General features: G+C 32.8%; 3 protein-coding genes across 6 annotated transcripts; 2 read left to right on the top strand and 1 right to left on the bottom strand.

Moving 5' to 3' along the window:
* Window positions 1-474: 474 nt before the first annotated feature.
* On the top strand, window positions 475-3,468 carry LOC126774767 (calcium and integrin-binding protein 1-like). 2 transcript variants are annotated; one of them, XM_050496311.1, is made up of 5 exons: window positions 475-596; window positions 825-927; window positions 1,273-1,420; window positions 1,696-1,820; window positions 2,939-3,468. In XM_050496311.1, the coding sequence occupies exons 1-5, from the start codon at window positions 502-504 to the stop codon at window positions 3,047-3,049; spliced, it is 582 nt and encodes a 193-aa protein (XP_050352268.1). In that variant the 5' UTR covers window positions 475-501; the 3' UTR covers window positions 3,050-3,468. The 2 variants fall into 2 exon arrangements, with proteins under 2 accessions (XP_050352268.1, XP_050352270.1); XM_050496313.1 differs by lacking the exon at window positions 2,939-3,468 and adding an exon at window positions 1,907-2,149.
* LOC126774769 (uncharacterized) lies at window positions 3,442-5,279 on the bottom strand. Of its 2 annotated transcripts, none has more exons than XM_050496317.1 (3): window positions 5,197-5,279; window positions 3,742-3,851; window positions 3,442-3,620 (listed from the first exon to the last, which is right to left on the bottom strand). In XM_050496317.1, exons 1-3 carry the CDS (start codon window positions 5,257-5,259, stop codon window positions 3,467-3,469), a joined length of 327 nt encoding a protein of 108 aa, XP_050352274.1. In that variant the 5' UTR covers window positions 5,260-5,279; the 3' UTR covers window positions 3,442-3,466. The 2 variants fall into 2 exon arrangements, with proteins under 2 accessions (XP_050352274.1, XP_050352275.1); XM_050496318.1 differs by lacking the exon at window positions 5,197-5,279 and adding an exon at window positions 3,930-4,052.
* Window positions 5,280-5,766: 487 nt separating this feature from the next.
* Window positions 5,767-18,016, top strand: LOC126774756 (uncharacterized). 2 transcript variants are annotated; one of them, XM_050496291.1, is made up of 7 exons: window positions 5,767-6,023; window positions 8,536-8,712; window positions 9,560-9,759; window positions 11,889-12,068; window positions 12,928-13,060; window positions 13,288-14,484; window positions 14,589-18,016. In XM_050496291.1, exons 2-7 carry the CDS (start codon window positions 8,565-8,567, stop codon window positions 14,972-14,974), a joined length of 2,244 nt encoding a protein of 747 aa, XP_050352248.1. In that variant the 5' UTR covers window positions 5,767-6,023; window positions 8,536-8,564; the 3' UTR covers window positions 14,975-18,016. The 2 variants fall into 2 exon arrangements, with proteins under 2 accessions (XP_050352248.1, XP_050352249.1); XM_050496292.1 differs by lacking the exons at window positions 5,767-6,023; window positions 8,536-8,712; window positions 9,560-9,759 and adding an exon at window positions 11,494-11,794.
* Window positions 18,017-19,038: the final 1,022 nt, after the last annotated feature.

Raw genomic sequence — 19,038 nt, 5'->3', positions numbered from 1 at the left:
TCCTATTTTTAAAGTATATTTTTAAGCCCCGACGCAAAAAGAGGGGTGTATCTGTGTATCTATTTGTGTCATCGTAGCTCTTAGTAACGGACGAATCAATGACTTGCTGAAATGGTGCCGTCTTATTCGACACACGAGAGTTTCCTCACGATGTTTTCTTTCACAGCCGAGCACGAGATGAATTATAAATATAAAACACAAAATTAAGTAATGAAAATTTAGTAGAGTTGGCTAGAATTGAACCCGCAATCTTGGGTTATGATTCGCATATTTTAACCACTGGGTCATCTCATATTATTTTATTTTTATTTTCCTTTTCTTTACATAAACAACTTCCATATGTACTCGGATATGAATAAAACAATGAAACATATATAACATTAACAACACATACAAAATATTTCATTTGAAATTCCTTATCGCAATTACTACGATAAGATATGGATTAATAGACGCTAATTTGTTTGCTTTTGTGATCAATACGATTAGTTTCTTTATAAAATGGGTTTATGTGAAACGAAATACGCAGGTTTAACGGAAGATGTTTTAGAGGACTATGCATCCTTGACTTATCTGACCAAGGGAGAAATTTTGCAGTAAGTACATTTTATTCGGCAGTGGTTGAGAAAAGGAATTAGGGTACCTACATAACACCCGACCCAACCCCATAAAACTGCAGTACGAGTCTTAGAATAAGTTAGTTAAAAAAATACTAAACATTACATTGGTAATTTTTTTTTAAAAATTAACAAAAGGATAAGTCAATATTTAATTGGATTACTATTTTTATATAAAATAATGACTACTCGTGTTGTGTATTCCAGTTTAATGAAAAAGTTTTATTCTATCGAACCAGAGAAAGTGGCTGCGAATTACTCTCACAGAATAAAAAAAGAAGATATTATTAATAAGTTCGGTGTTTTGAAGGTGAGAATCGTTTAATACGACATTTGCTTAGTTTATACTAAATAGCAATAAGATATGTAGGTATCACAAAAAATCCTTTTTAAATTTATACGCAATGAATAAATAATATAAATTTAAAAAAAAAGCGACTAAAAAATTAGAACACATGTGTCAACAAGCTTAACTATACCAAAAACGTTTCTGATATTCGTCTAATTGGACCTGAAAATTAATATACCTACTCTTAATTCACGTATGCTCCTAAAAGTGCTTTTCATTTTTCGTCATGAGTCATGAAAATGTTACCTACATGATGACATCTTAAGATTTTACTGTAATTAAACAATTTGCTTGACTTTATTACAGAATAATCCGTTTCAAGATCGTCTGTTTCGAGTGTTTTCTTCTAACAATGACGATTGCTTCTCTTTTGAGGATTTACTTGATCTGTGCTCTGCGATGAGTCCTGAGTGTCCGACAGAAGTCAAAGCTGCATGGGCTTTTAAAGTGTTTGGTAATATGTTTTAAATAAAAACATAACATCGACTACAACAACCGTTTAAAGGAAACCATACGAATGTAAATTAGGGTTACGAATACAATGTAGCAGGCTCTGGGTCACAGGTTAAATAAGCCAAGCCCATCTAACTATGATTTGGAACATTTTTTTTAAATATTTCTTGGCTAGAGACGTCTGTATAGGTTTCGTTTAGTAGCCTTGCGTTACGATTCTAGTATTAATTATGTACTTTTTATGATTTCTGTGTTATACGATGATGATGATTACAGATATTGATGAAGATAATCAAATATCAGCAAATGACATTTGCAATATTTTGGACCGTTTGACATGGGATCCCTATAATCGTGCAAACTGTCTGGACAAAGAGTCTAAATTAAAAATCGCTAAAGTGGTAAGTAATACATAAAAGCTGATAAAGTTTTTGAAGCTAAAAAGGCTATTTAATGAATAATATAATATATTCCTCACTGATTTCAGCTATGGCGGCCAATCTTAATCGCACAGGACATATTATATTCCCTTACTCTTATACTCCGATAGGACAGCAATCCGACACGACCGGAAAAAGTTTAGATGCAGGACCTACGCTTTTACGTGCTCGTCGGGACACGGGAGTGTGCAGTACAGTAACAGCCTGTTAATGTCCCACTGCTGGGCTAAGGCCTCCTCTCCCTTTTGAGGAGAAGGTTTTGAAGGTTCCCTTTTGAGGAGTGTACAGGCACTTCCAATTTCCAGGCTCTGGGTTGTTACTGAGAATCATCGACTGAAAAATCAAATAATTTTATATTGGCCCGAACCCGAACTATTTAACTAGGTTTCTAACGAGTACAATAAGGGTTTATATAATTATAACGTTTATATCGTAATACATATAACTCTTAGTCATATGTACATACATATATAAAACTCCAAGTTGGCATGATTTTCTGATATTCAACAATCATCGACATATTGCAGGCAACTTTCACAAAATTTTAATGAATTATAGGTACACCGAAACCTCATGAATCACTCCGGCTGTTAGTGAACCCTTTGAAAATCCGTACAATAGTTTTTGAGTTTATTGCGTTCGGACAAACAGACATACACGGGAGACTTAGTTTTATTTTCGGCTTCGATTAATAATTTACATTATTGATCGAAGTTAAAGTCGCACTAATTTTCGGTCGTGGTTTAGGGAGAGCACGTTTTAAGTATAAAAAACAGACTATGTCCTTCTTTGGGGCTAGGTGCTTTATAAAATTCGCATTTATAATACGATGATTGTATGTGTGCATTTGTGTGTTAAAAACATTTCTTATGTATTTTACGATATATATTGTATGGTGTATTTTACGACCCCGAATAGTTATTAGGCAGGTATTGAAATATAATACGAAATATTGATAAAGTGATAATATGACAATGTTAAAAAATCTTTGATAACTTATATCTATGAGATTCAAGATTATCTTCCAACAAAATAATTATTCGACTTGTTTGATAATTTGAAGTTCATTTTGTTTTCAGATATTAGAAGAAATTAATCTTGATAGAAGCGGTAGTATCGGTCTGAATGAATTCAAACTAATTATTTTAAGAATTCCTGAATTTTCATCATCATTTTATTTCAAATTATAATGGCACGATAATTATATCAAAAAAATCTTTATCGCCGTAATATTTAATATATATAAAAAAAACATTATTACTAATAATATTATTGACTTAATTATAATAAGTGCTGGTTATATGGGAGAATAAAATCCATGAATATATGTATTGAGATATTGACTCCAAGGCATTGTCCAGAATTGCCTTATTAATTAGATAATTGTTTATCATAATACTTAAATTTGATTTTAATTAGAACTTAAGAATATTATGAGAGTGGTCTAATGTCATAGAACATAACTGTCATAAAAATAATAATTCTCACAGGTTGTTTACTTATATACCTATTATAAAAAAATAAAAAAATACAATTTTAATAAATTTGTATTTTTATATCGAATAAATTAAAATAATACAAATGGCTTCAAGAAAATGTATTCATGTCTATCTAACAAAGGCTTTACATGCCGCTTTGTTAAAGCGACCACCAAGAGTGCGGTTCGGTAAGGCGGGGAAACCACTGGTTCTTCCAGTGTTGCTTGGCAACACAACCGGCTGCTTATATTTCACATGATACATAGGGAATGATAAATATGTTCTGGAATTATAAAAGATATAGATAAAAAATATAAAGTTATCAAAAATAAGCATGTTTAAAATTGTACGCATAATGATAATGAAGAAAATTTAAACGCGATAAAAGTAAAAACAATTCATACGGTGTCATTTCTTGCGGGCATTGCCACATGTATTCCGGGTCTTTAAAGTAGATCAAGGGATGATGCGCTTTTGGAAAGCCTCTATAGTAGTCCCTGTATCGCTGACAGGCCTAGAAATCGATAATAATTGTAATGAATAAGCCAAGACAGATATTTATTTGTATCTAGCAAAAAAATGTACTGTATACTTCATAGAATGTTTCGATCTCATGTTGTCTTGCATTATCTACAAAATAAATATCCATTTATTATGATAAAACTGAGAATTTTGTATTAGGCGCTTTAACTGTTATTTTTTATCGTGACAACTGTCAAATGTTGCCATACTATGTCAAGAAATGACAATTAAATAGCTGATCTTGCTTATTTTTTATAAAATTGTTTAAAAAATAAAAATGAGTGGAAACGACAAGTTGGCTTAATGCCCGGTTTAAATTATTCCAGTCCAGCGAACTAGTCCAGTAAGCAATCCAGTACTGGACTAGATCGCTGGACTGGAATAATGTAAACCGGGCATAATGTGTTTTTTTTCTTTTGTGACTAAAAATGAATGGATAATAAAAAGGCTAAATGGCGCAGGAATTGGAGCAGCATGGTGGAATAACCTTTTTTTATGTTATATGTAAATTATATGCAGTGGACGTGCAAATGGGTCACCTTAAGTCAAGTGGTCTCCACCGCCCATAGACATTGGCGATATAAAAAATATTAACCATTCCTTATATCACCAACGTGCCACCGATCTTGAGAACGAAGATGTCATATCTTGTGCCTGTAGTTACAATGGTATGGTCACCCTTCAAAACGGAACTAAGTATTGCTGTTTGGCGGTAGATTATTTGATGAGTGGGTGGTACCTACCTAGATGGGCTTACATAAAGCCACTAACACCAAGTAAAACCTTTTTCTCAAAGGGACCTTAGCCCAACTGTTGGAAATTCATAGACATACTTAACAAAAATCAATTTCGATAATATAACAAATAGAATAAAATAGATTAACTCTTTATGAACAATTATCAAAATTTCACATTTCAATTTCAATTTACAGAAATTGTAAAAGTAAGATTTTGTAAATTTCTTACGATAAAATAAACGATGATGATGTACTAGCCGATTTCTAACACAGCGGTCTTGCCTAATGGAGACTAACTAACTGTAACTGGATGAAATAATATAGTGTGGATGCATTCTCTATTCTCTCACTGTCATAATCCGATATGACCGGAGAAGTTCTGGCGCAAGACCAAAGATTTTAGGTGCTTACTGAAAACTTCGGACCTCTGATGACATTTTTTTGACAGAAATACCCAATAACATTTTATTAACACGACCTGGAGATTGAATCCAGGACTTAAGAACTGCAGCTTTTCATAATATCATCATCAATAAGCCAGCCACTAGATCAACGTACCGGAGGTAAAATACATCCATGATATTGTGATGTCTTACTTACATCGAAAAAAATTTCTATTTCTTCCTGTCTTAATATGTCTTTAAATATATTGTATTTAACCATTTTCTAAATTCTAATATTTATGTCTTTTCTAAATTCTAATATTATATTCATGTATAAATGTAACGAGAAATTCTATAAATGTCAAATTTCAATAAAATAGACATTAAGGTGTTTTTTGTTTTTAAATATATTTATTTATGTATTTCTGTCTATCTATCTGTTACGCTATGCTTTCACGGCTAAACCACTAAACCAATTTTAATGAGTATGAAGCAAGCCCGAAGCTTAAGGAAGGACATAGGTACCTTTTTTACGGTGCCACGGCACCAACTAGTTACTTATGATTTTTACACATTTTATACTATGCATTGTTGTCTTTGTTATATTAAATATTTAGTGACCCCTCCGAGATTCCTTTGAGTATAATTTTCAGTTTTTTAAGGTATAAAGCGAGTCTTAGAAATAAGTAATGTAGCCGTAGTTTCAGGGGTAATCTATTCTGTAGCTGGCAACTCTGTAGGACTATTTGCTTATTGCTGTCGTTTTACGTCTGTCTAACACAGAGAAACGTCAAAACAAATTCTCTCAATTTTGTTTTACCATTTTTTCTTATCGGTAATAAATTCTACAACTATCTTGTAATGTGTATTTTAGTTCAAATTAGAAATACAAGAATAATTTTATGACGATATTTGGATTATATTTGGAATATAGATCAAACCCTCTTTGTTATTTTTGGTGTACTATTTTTGTCCGCTCTACATTCGCTGATTCGGTGCATTGAAATATATTTTGACGTCTAGCAAAGAATGTCTTCATACAAGGTGAGTAATACGGGTTTAATTATCATTTAAGCGTAATTAGCATTGAAACAAATTGTTCTAGTCCACTTCCTGCGAGTTATTTGATATTTATTCCACTGTTCATACCACATGTGTTACTTTACTATTATTCTTTAATTACACGATCTCAAATGCGCATGTTTCCGTATTTACTTTTTACTACGCGAATGAAATACACAATAGTGTATATAAATAATTGTGTTTGATTAAAATTAATGGCTAATTTTAATAGTACAACTTCTATATTGTTTTGAATATGTTGGTGCTTAAATTATGAAAAACAATCATTGTTGTTAAGATATAATGTGCATTATATTGTATAGTGATTAAATAAACAAATATTGCTGAGAGAAAATTAAATAATTTCTAAATTTAAAATCAATTTTTATTATTAACTAAGATACTATATTTGCTAGGAATATTATTTTATATTTAAGTAGTATGATGTATTTAATTTATACAAAAATCAAGATAAATATATAATAATGTAAAAATAAATAAAACAGCAATGTGCTTTGTGTAATTTTTTCATATAATCGGGCCTATATTATATACAATAGTTTTTTGAAAACAATGAATTTTTCTATAAAGTAAAATAAAATAGTTAATAATACTTATAAATAGTTTATAAATAGTTTTTATATTTTACAATCTTTTTTTAAATAATAAATTTTTTTAAAGGACCCAAAAAACAATAAATATGTTCTTTACATCAGTCCCCATTGGTAAATATATACTCAATGGGGAATAGGGGAATTTTCCTTTAGGCTTTTCCTTAGAGTAAGGACAAATCATCAGTTTTGTCCTTACTCTAAGGAATGACTAAATTAAAATAAAGAGAATATGTACAGACATTATTAATAAATATATAAGATATATACATACTACATGTATATAACTATAGCTGATTCGTATAATAAATAAAAACTAATATTTAAATATCAATAACAATCAAGTAAAGTATTGATATTGTATTGTAAGCATGCTAAGCATAAGTAAATGATAACAATTACACATAAATAGTAAGCTTTAAAAGATTTACATTAGACATTAATTATTCTGTATTTATCTTTTATATAAGAAAACATAAGTTATATTTTGCATTTATACCATTTAAATAAACAAGACAGACACAATCAGGTTTTTACAGATTAAAAATACAAATAAAAATGAGAGTAATAATTTATTTAATCATTATTAATAATGCCAATATATAAAAAAAATTAGTAGAAAACACAGACTTAATGGATATATTTATAACATTTCTCTACCATGGTCAACAATAGCAACTAAAACAAAAAATGGATATTACTAAATACAAAAAAAAAATTGATGATAACCCTTGAAGATAAACCTTCTTATATTATTGATCGAACCTTTGAATCGATTGCAATGAGTCATATAAAAGTGTATTGTACTCTTTCATGACTCATTGGCTGATAACCTCTGATAGCAACCACACCTAATTTATATACAAAACTGCAGACAGTTTAATAATGGCCGTTGTCATGGTTCCGCATATATTGTTAGGTTGCAGTCCATTGTTGATTCTAGACATTTAATTAACCTTTGACATTTTTGTTCAATAAATTAATTAATGATAATATGGTATGGTATAAATATTGATCCTATAATTATCAAAATATAGTATTTATATTCTACTGGTTATCCCATCTTGGCACGGGTGGAATATTAATGTGAATTAAAAAAATGAGTTTTTTTTACTATGGTAAGTGACATTTCACCAGTGCTCTTAAAGCGCATTTGAATAGTTTTTTTTTTAAATTTGACTTATCATTCTTTAAAACATAATGTAATATTAAATGTAGAACAAATTACAAGGCTTTTAAAACATTGTTCAGTTGTAATTACAGTGTAGTTAAGTGTAGCTGTGGCTACAAGAATTCTCTTATTTAATAATCACAATAAAGAAACAATAAAATATACTGATATTATGTATTTGTATTTCATATATTTTTTGAAAAAAATCTATGGTATTATTGTTGACTATTCTTGACGTTGGTTCGCGTGTATTTTGTTTGATCCATTAGAAATACATTTATCATGTTTATCTGTCTTATCGTCAATGGGGATTACATTAAATCTGTCCAGTTTTTTTATCGTTACTCGTGAAAAAGCCGAATCGCCCAGTGAAAAGAGTACGTGGATTTTAACAGAAGGTTACAGAGTTTAAATCCGGACAAAAATCACTGAGTTTATACAGAGTTAATTTGTATTCAGCGCTAGAGACAAGCATAGTGAGGAAACATTATCTGTCGAAATTCTGACATCGACAGTCATCAATCAGTCCCAAAATTCTTCTTTAACAGGAGAGGAACGAAAGAACCTAGAGGTTCATTCCTTGTACCTCCTTTCCTTTTGAGGAAAAATTTTGGATTTTTTTTTATTGGATGGAATTGGATTTTTGAATAGATTTCTTAAATGTAAATGATTTATATATAAAAACAATTATTTATATCGAATATATTTCCAGTTTTCACTCGGTAACATAACAATATTGTGATGGTTATGACTTCGTGCGTGGGCATGGGGGACACGGTGTTGAGGGAGCGTCTACCGGCCTTGTGGCGACGCATTGAGGACGCGCATTACAGTTATCTAGAGATCGATGATAGCCCTGAGAAACTACAACAGAAGAAGAAGCTAGAAGGTAGAAGTTATTCAATATTTATAATTAAATATAATATTAATTAAGTATACATTTTTTTGATATCTAATATTGAATAATGCTCTTCAATATCTATTAGTACGTATCTATACCTTCATTTCTTGCTTCATACATTTTTATATCGTTATATTATTTTTAATTTACAATTAAATTAATACTGAATGTTAATTAGCTACTAAATTTCCGCTCGTTTCGCTCGGTGTAAGATAATGTGATTAAACTTTTTTTTTATTTTAAAATTTAATTATAAAGATTAATTAAAATAAAAAAAATATTATGTTTCATCCATACGAGTGTAATGGTATTCTAAACCTATTAGAAATCGTCAAATTTCTCAGTCTCGAGAAGCAAATATCCATACATACTTTCTCATTTAAAATTAATTATAAGCGCCTAAATTCTTGACTGGTTGAAACACGTCAATTTTAACCGAAGATTATGAGTTGAAAAACAATAACTACTGAATTTTCATTTGTCTTATTCGTATTTTTAATTTATCACGAGCTGGGCGGTGAAGGAAAACCTTGTGAGAAATCTGCGTTGAGCAGCGAGTTATTCACTGTCAAACCTTCTAAAAATCTTAATCCAAATATGGGACATTTAAAGGCTCTACTTTATTTTTTTTAACTCAATTACAACTTTTTTTTAACTACATTTCCGATATATTTGCATCTTAGTTGTGACATAAAAAAATATGATTACAATTGGATCACACGTCACACTCTCTTAGATAAAAAAACCACTACAAAATAACTTGTATGTTAGGTATTATAAAATACTGGCCTTTTTTTAAGAAAGCTATTAAACTATAATATATATTTTATTTCAGGATATATCCTCGAATACTTAACTCTAGTGCCTCACGAATGCAAGTTTGGTTTAGCAGAAACGGGGAAGGTATTCCAGCGCACGGTTAATGAGCTGCCCGATTTTAGTGCGTACCGAGCGGGCATCGGCTGGGCCGCGATCGCTAGATATGCTGGAAACTTGCTCGCACAACCTTGGCGCAAGGAATATAGAGTTATACGGGTAAGTACAACCGACTTTAGAGCAAAGATGGTATGGGTACATACCATACGGAGTTTGGGTTTGTTTACAGAAATGTATCAAGTAAAAATCAGAATGGGGATTGTAGGAAAGTGGACGGTGGTCTAACCGTTTGGTAATATCCAGATGGATAGAATGGGTGATGGTGGGTTGCCTTTTTGGCATATGAATGGGCACCTTTACAAGTAGATAAAAAGCATTCTTTTAGGTTTATAGTCGTCATATGACTGTAACCAAAGTTATATGTTCCATGTACCTGTAATTACACTGATCTCTTGCCGTTCAAAGAGAGTTTCCAATGTATTGATGTTTGGGTCCGCGCATAGCCCTGATTATTATTTAATTTGACTGCCAAATGAACCACCCGATGGTAAGTTATCACCATCGCCCATAGACATTGGCTCTGTAAGAAATATTAACCATTCCTTTTATCTTTTAATTCACCACCAACTTTGGGAACTGAGATGTTATGTCCCTTGTGCCCGTAGTTACAATGGCTCACTCACCCTTCAAACTGAAACAACACAATGTTAAGTATTGCTGTTTGGCGGTAGAATATGTGATGAGTGAGGTGGTACCTACCCAGACGGGCTTGCACCAAACCTACCTCACCCACCACCGAGTATATTGTAAAATATATTATGTATGATTTGATAGATATAAGTAGATAAGCCAGGATAGATTCTTTGTAATTAATGTATATAATAAAAATGTAACGTTATAACATTTACCAGAAAGAAATTGGTTATTGATTTAACATATCAATTAGATGGGGAAGTAATTTCTAGAGTCAATATAATTAAAGATTTCGGTTTTTTTTATTGATTCTAAGGTACTTTTCGACGAACACGTCGGTTATATACGGCGGTTATATAAGGCGTACCGGATGCTTTTGTGCTGAGGATATTTAATGTATTTAAGTATCCGTCAACGCTTATCCTACTATATAATGCTTTGTAAGATTAATTTTAGAGTATGCGTCTGCTGTGTGGAATCCTCAGTAAAATTGAACGTATGCATAAACGTTTTATCGAAGTCCTTAGTACAAAATAAACTTATAATTGGTATTTTAATTTTGTTACACCGATGTCGGCCATTGACCGACGTGTTCAACGAGATATTCAAATATAAATAATCATATTGATTCGCCCTATCTACTCTCTAAATTGATTTTCCATTGTCCGAATATCAATGCTAGGCGTAAGGAAACATTATATGTTCCTGTAACCAAAACTAAATTAGCTAAAATTTTTTTTTAAATAGGAGTTGTACTAAGTATAACCAGGTGTTTTTATATTGGGATATATTTCATATCTTTCTTGTCAAATTTAATCGTTATATCAAAAATATTTTGACTAATGGTAGTATTGATTTAATTAATTGTCATTTAATGGATTTGTCATTTCTCTCTCTCTCTTTTTTTGGACATAATTTCTAATTGATTGATAATTTATCCATTGTATCTACGCCTGTGATGTGTTAGTCAATAATTGGAAACTTTTGTTGGTAATTATTTGTTAATATGTTTGATATTTGTAAAATTTATTATGTACTGTTTGTTTCCATTAAATACAAATAACAATAATAATAAAAAAAAAAATCAACTATTAATAAATTTCTTAGGCGGTTAACATCTGGTCTGTAAATAAATATTTCTTTCAAAGTTAAAAAGTTTCCCAGGTTAACAAGTTTATGAGATTTAAATAAGCCTTTTAACTCGTTAGCGATAATGCGGTGTTCTCGTTTCATAGGTGAAGCTCTTCAAAGGATTAAGCCACGATATATCCGTTAAACAGTAGTGTTTAAATATTTATAAATATAGCTGCGATACGATATCACTAAAGTTCTCGTTGAAATTTAAAATATGCAGTAGTACTAGTACTTTTTAACAGTCGTATCTTCTACTCTCTCGTGTAATTTTTCACCGGTGGTATGTTAAGCCAACAAATAGCTATACTTTTGGTTGTTTTGTTACGGTTTGAATGAGAGAACCAGTTAAATCACAGGCCTAACATGGGTATAATATATTTTCAATGGTTTTTGGCATTGACATTGCATGACATGGTTTTTATATCCGTGTGCAATGAAAACGTATACGTGTTACCGGCTAGCTGTACTCGGGGTTCTACAAGCACGAGGTGGAGGCGAATCTCTCGGGCGCGGAGAGCATGTTGGCGGCGCTGGGCTACCGCGCGTCGGGCGCGGGGCGCGTGTCGCTGGGCGCGCCCGTGTGCCCCGACATGGCCGCCGCCGTGTCGCGCGACGCGCTCATCGCGCACTGCGAGTGTCAGGTGACCACTAGCTATTGTAATTTGTGGGTAGTATTTTTATAAGTACGTCTACATTTATTTAGTTTATTTATTAATCCTTTATTGCACACACTTTACAAACATTTAGTAACATATAATATATATATATATAAGGTGGCCTTATTGGCCTAGTGGTAAGAACGCGTGAATCTTAACCGATGATCGTGGGTTCAAACCCGGGCAAGCACCACTGAATTTTCATGTGCTTAATTTGTGTTTATAATTCATCTCGTGCTTAACGGTGAAGGAAAACATCGTGAGGAAACCTGCATGTGTCTAATTTCATTGAAATTCTGCCACATGTGTATTCTACCAACCCGCATTGGAGCAGCGTGGTGGAATAAGCTCCAAACCTTCTCCTCAAAAGGGAGAGGAGGCCTTAGCCCAGCAGTGGGACATTAACAGGCTGTTACTGTATCACTTATAGTGATCTCTTCCAGGCAACCTCTGTAAAGAGAAATGTGTATGTGTTTTTTAGCCAGGATCACTAATCGGACATAGTATGCGAACAACTTAAAATTTAAGGAGCTTAATACAAATATGTAATATACCAACCTACATACATATATATACATATACACTTTTTTTATTTATGGCGCGAAATTGACACTTTGATGTCTCAATTTGAAATATGAACGATTTGTTTTTTTTTTGTTTCATTACGAAATTGTTAAAGTCGTTCATACGCACCGGCAGTGTAATAATAAACGTTAAAACAATAATTAATTTTGACCGAAGAAAAAATAACGAAAATAATATGTGAAATGTGAAAATGTTTAACCGTTACTGTAAATTGTAGAAGAGACAGATTAGATAGTAAGTTTCAAATGATTTCCCACAGATTATGACACAAATCTGGGAGAGCGTGTGGGGCGGGGGCGCGCGCGTGTCGTGGGCGGCCGTGGCGCGCGAGCGCAGCGCGCACGTGGCCGCGCCCGCCGCCGCCGCCGCGCGCCTGGCGGGCTACGGGGACGGTGCGTACGCTCGCCACACAGCCGACTGTTCATTTTTGTTAACCGCATCCAATGTACCCGAATAAATGAGAAAACAGCAAGTGGATGATTGCGTGCATATCGGTTACGCTAAACTATTTTATGTGGCTATTTAACAATATTCTGACTTGGATTTCTAATAAATGATCTCGTTAAGCAAGTACATTACTATTAATGATATCTTTATCAATGAACTGTTTTGTCGACAGATGGTGAAATTTACTCGAACATACCAACGACAGTATCAGATTCGCATAGGAGACTCAATGAATCTCAATACCCGGTGACGTCGCATTGCAATTGTTCTGAACCCCTGGAAGAGCCCGTTCAACCTATAATAAATCCGTATATGTTACCTAGCATGGTACCGTCACATATGATGTATCCAATGCCTCATATGAACCCCGACATACCAGTCACAGTGCCTCAATGTAATCCCGTGTCGATGATGACCCCTTATGGGGCAGTGCCCTACTACTACCCTGTTCAAGCCCCGTACATGATACCAACCCCAGTATACGCACCAATAAAGCACGCAGCAACTGTACCGGTGAACGGATATCCTATGCCTCAATACAGGTATCCAGCTGTACCGACAGCTCAGCTAATAGAATTAGAAGCACAATCAGTTTATGAAAATGGGAAATTTGAACGTCATCCAGAGGAGAGAAGTCATAGAAAAAGCAAGTATGCGGAAGGGTCTAAGCGTACCTCGAGATCTGGCTTTAGTGACGTTTCATTACCTAGTTTGCCCCGATCAGACACCCAGCCGACTTTGAGTAAAGCAAAGGAAGACGGCATGGGCACATACGAGAGTTGGGACTATGTTTTCAGAAATCTATCGAGTAAAAATCAGGATGGGGATAGTAGGAGTGGATTTTCACAGTCATTGGACAGGGATTCGAGAACGCTTGACAGGTTAGACCGAGAAGAAAGGAGATCGAAGTATCAACAAACGACGCTTGATTTAGAAGACGGCCTTCAAGCCTTACACCTTGACAGATCTTACGACGAAGAGGTATATAGAACGGCAAAGGTAAATGAGAACTTGATGCGGTTGAAACTGGAACAGGAGCAGAAAAGGGCAAAGCAGTTAGCAAAAAAACAAATTGAAGAGAAAAAATCCAAGAAAACCATAGAACCCATCGGTAATCCAAGAGCCGATGGCTTAGTGACTCTAAAAACAGCTCCCGATAAAGTGAAACTATTGACTAAGAAGGAGATAAAAGATAGGAAAGATGTAATCAAGCAACAGAATAATGTAAACGGTTCGGTGCCAAATACAGCTGAAGTTAAGAAGGTAAAGAAACCAACGAGACTTGTTGCGGCGGAATTGGACAAGACGAAGACAAAACCGACGGAAAATGGAGTTCACAAACCAGGTCATAGTTCCAAAAGTGCTGGAGGTGAGATTATATGTTTTATTTATTTTCATTATTTTATGTCACACAGTTTCAATTAAATTGTTTCAAATATATTACATTAAAAAAATATTCCATTATTTTTTCAGTATCCAGTGTTCCTCAATCGAATTACAATTTAAAGGCGCAACTAGTCGTCTCGCTCGATGAACCCGATTTCACACGTCGATCGCCCCCGAAGCATCAGAACGGCGAACGTGAACGATCATCGAGCCGAGCGAGTAACGAGAGAGAGAGACAGGATAACCAAAACGAGACGAAAAGAGACAAGTGGCAGTGCGGTACTTGCACGTATTTAAACAAAAACTCTTTAGTCGCATGCGAAATGTGCGGGAAATCCAAAAGAGGCCCCGAGATCGAGCCACTCACGTCGGGAGGGCGGGAGTGCCCCGCCTGTACGTTGGTTAATAAAAGAGAGGCCAGGGCGTGCGATGCGTGTGGCACGAGCTTGGAACATTGCCCGACGTACATATGAAGCTTAAGGTTAGATAAGGATAGATATATTGGACGGTAACGCGCGAAAATGTGATAGATTTTTATAATAAAGACGAAATAACGATAGAATTGGACAAATACGCAAAATTTTTATTTGTTAAATTCATGAGAAATATATTGAACGAAACTATGTCGTATTTAATTAACCACATCTGGATGTAGGAGACGAGGCTTGTTTTGAAATTAACTTAATGGCTTGAGTTTATTATTTCACATCTCATCGTGTTCTTGCCTTGGGCTATGTAAAAATTAAGCAAAAATTTAAAATATAGGGCCTAAATTAACTTCTTTAAATATAATAATAAGATTTTAAATATTGCATTATTTTGTATGTGAATGGGCAATAACGAATCTATTTTTATGTCTGTTCCTGAAAATATGCTGTAAAATTTAAATGATATAATATAATTTTGTTATTAATACCGTTAATAAAAATACGTATTTAAAGTCATGCCTAATATTAATGCATTTTAACACATAAAGTTTTTTTTTAACGTTCTGCATAAAAAAATTACGTAAATTTCAATAATTCATTCCTAAAACAATTTTATTACTATAATAGCTGTTCCGCGCAATGCACCCGCGTTATAATGTTAGTGCTCCACCCTCGTGGGTCGTAGCGTGATCATACGCAAAGTGATTTTCTCATATCGGAGTGTTAGTTCCTGAGATTAACGCGTTCAAATAAACAAACTATTCACCTTTATAATACTAGAATAGATATCGCTTGCTAAAATCAGTTATGCTTTTATTTTCTATAAATTATATTTTTCGATTGTTCGATGATCGATTGTTGGTGACTAACGAGGTGTGACTTAATAAATAATCGGATTTTTATGTACAGAAAAAGCTGTATGAATGTTTATATTTGTCTAAAGTAATAATACTTTCTCGTCACGGACTTTCGTCCTATCAAGAAATATCAGTGATACGATTTTTTTTGTTATCAAAAACTTATTTACGAGACTTGAAAGTCATACTTTTTCTTCCCATTTTTCACCGTTTGAGATTTTCGCAAAATTCCTTTTTTAGCATGAAACATTTTCTAGCTTCAATAGCTTAGGCTTTGTGATAATTAAATTAAAATCTCCTATCTTTGGTCCTATTTATGGTGTTATGTTTTTGTGGCAATCGCGGAAGTACCAGGAGACTGTACAAAAATACTTTGATATTTAATTGACGTGATCTCATTGATCCAGAACTTGAATGATCTATGGTATTAATTGTGGATTCGTGAAAAAAGAACGTTTAGCGTCCACGTTATTTTGGGTGTATAATTTACACTTCTATATTTCTGTACATTAGTTACCTTCGTCTTTTTTATTTATTTTTTTTAAATTAAAAATGACGCAAATGTATATGTTTTGATCATACTAATTATATAGAATATTGAAGACAATGTTAGACTCTGAATTTTAACAGCTATTTAATTTGTCCTTGTAACATCAGCGTACGTCTAATCAAGTATTTGTATTAATTTGTTACAATATTTATGTAATGTTGTTATTATTTATTGCATTTGCTCACTGTTTAGTGTATAAAGTTTACTCGGAGTGCCAGATACAGGTTGAATCTATTTATTGTTGTAATATTTTATAATTTATTTTTATTTATAACACGCTTTAACAGGGTAAGATTTTTTTTTAAATACAAAATAATTTATTTGGTTTTGTTTGAAATCTATTTATTAGGCTACGTTCCAGATTGCACCCTCTAGCTGTTTGTTAAGTAAATTAAACGGGGTGCCAATTCTACTAATCTATAACGATTACTAAACGTTCCCGATTAAATTCCAATTCAACTTTGACTATTCTATATTTATTCGGATCGAAAACGAACCGATATGACGTTAACGTATACTGTTACTTCAAAACTAAACTTAATTGTTAACTTTTATGGCAATAGTCGATAATTAAATGAAATAATAGGAAAATTGATAAACCGCAACGATTAAGCTTCGATTCGTTTGCGATGAACTGACAATTTGTTAGTAGAATTGGACCCCCTGCTATGACGTCACGTCGTAGTCGTATCGTCTAGAGAGTTCAATTTAGGATATCGAAAATGATAATGATAGTTAAAAATTATAATGTTCATGTTAAATTAATCTTGGAAATACGTTATCATGGTGTTCGGTTGTTCGCCTTCGAAAATGCTTTAAATACTTAGTCGATACACGAGATTTAGTTTATTTGTTTACATAATAATAATATATAAATTATAATATGTGTATATAGCCGTTAGTATTTGTAAATAAATAGTAATTAATATATGTATACAAGCGGATATAGTCATTGTAATGATTCAATGTATAAACGATTAGGTCATCATAGTTGGTGCATTTGTTAAAGCGTTAAGTAATTTTATTGTCACATTTTACAAAGTAAAAATGCACTGTAAAGTCAGAGACATATTGTTAATTGTGAACGCTAATATATTTATGTAATATGCAATTTATATTAAACGTGTTATTTTTTCAATTATTGATTTAATGTTTTTTTTTTTAAGTAAACATCGTGTAACGCTCGGTACGGTCAGCCGAGTAAGCATATGATTTCGAGCGTCAAATGACGTCAGCGTTATGTTTGTCACTGTAAGCGCGTTAATGTGTGCGTGAAATCGGTACATGAGCTCACATACATCAATTCTCGTGAATAGTAGCACTCGCAATTTTTTTTTTTTTTGTATTGGAAATAATATATATTTGTAAATTTTCTTTTTATTCTGTGTAAAAAGTTGCCTTTCAGTTGACGCGTGGATATGTGAACGTATTTGCGTTTATTAACAATATGTTTCGTATTTAATAATAAATAGCAGTCGTAGTATAGTCGGTCAAAGCACTGAGGACGTGTATTTTTCTAAAATAAATGTAGATTTTCTGATGACGTTTTCGTGAATATATTCGTGCTTTAGATTGAGTTGCCTTTATTTGATGGACGGTGGAAGTAATTGTGACCTGAGGCGAGTATTCTGTTAGAAGAGATTATGTATTAAAAGAATAAATTACTATTGTTTTACCGAATATTTTGTTTTATTAATACCTACCTATAGCTAATACGCTTCACATATGTGTCGCATAACATGTAAAACATACGAATTGAAAACTTTTTTTTTAAGTAGGTTAAGAGTTAGTTAATTGTTGAAGGTAAATCGGCTTTTAATTTTTCCACTTATAAAGACATTCTCTCATATTAAGGCGTTGGTGAATTTAATAAAACGGTGTTTCAATGAAATCCACATACATACACATGCGTCTGAATTTGTTTTCCTATATTGAAGAAACCGAAGAGTGTGAGATGCATTATAAACAAATTAAACTTATTAAGATAAGTGATATTTGCTAGAATTTGAACCCGTGATATTATGTTAAGACAAGAAATTGGACTATCTGAGCTCGACGTTGTTAACAGCCTGTTAATTTCCCACTGCTGGGCTAAGGCCTCCTCTTCCTTTTTGAGGATAAGGTTTGGAGCTTATTCCACCACGCTGCTCCAATGCGGGTTGGTAGAATAAACACGCGGCATAATTTCAATGAAATTAGACATCATATTCAGATCATCATAGAAAGATCATCATAGAAAGGCAGGTTTCCTCACGATGTTTTCCTTCACCGTCAAGCACGAGATGAATTATAAAGACAAATTAAGCGACGTTGTCACTGTACGATAATATCTTTAAGTAACACTCGGGAAAACCACAGCGAAGTGTTTTGATTTTCTTTAAGAAGAGTCTAATATTGGCTTTTTAATGACGTAGTTAATTATAAGTGGGAAAATAACACATAATTATGTAAAAACCATGTTTTTTTAATTAACTAGCTGTGCCCGTAGTTTCACCCGCGTATAAATTAAAGAAATCACTAAGAGCAGACTTAAAATATTTCAGTATAATATACAACATTTTTAGTTTTATTATTGTGAGATATTATTATTTATTGGTTTTAGCAACTGAACATTATTTTATAGCATTTTTATCGAATAAATTTTCGAAATGATTCTTTAAATTGAAATAACTTTTTTATTTATAAGCCGATTGAAATAAATT

This window comes from Nymphalis io, chromosome 17 (genome assembly GCF_905147045.1).
Source record: "Nymphalis io chromosome 17, ilAglIoxx1.1, whole genome shotgun sequence".
Taxonomy (NCBI): domain Eukaryota; kingdom Metazoa; phylum Arthropoda; class Insecta; order Lepidoptera; family Nymphalidae; genus Nymphalis; species Nymphalis io.
This window is presented reverse-complemented; position numbering and strand designations above follow the sequence as displayed.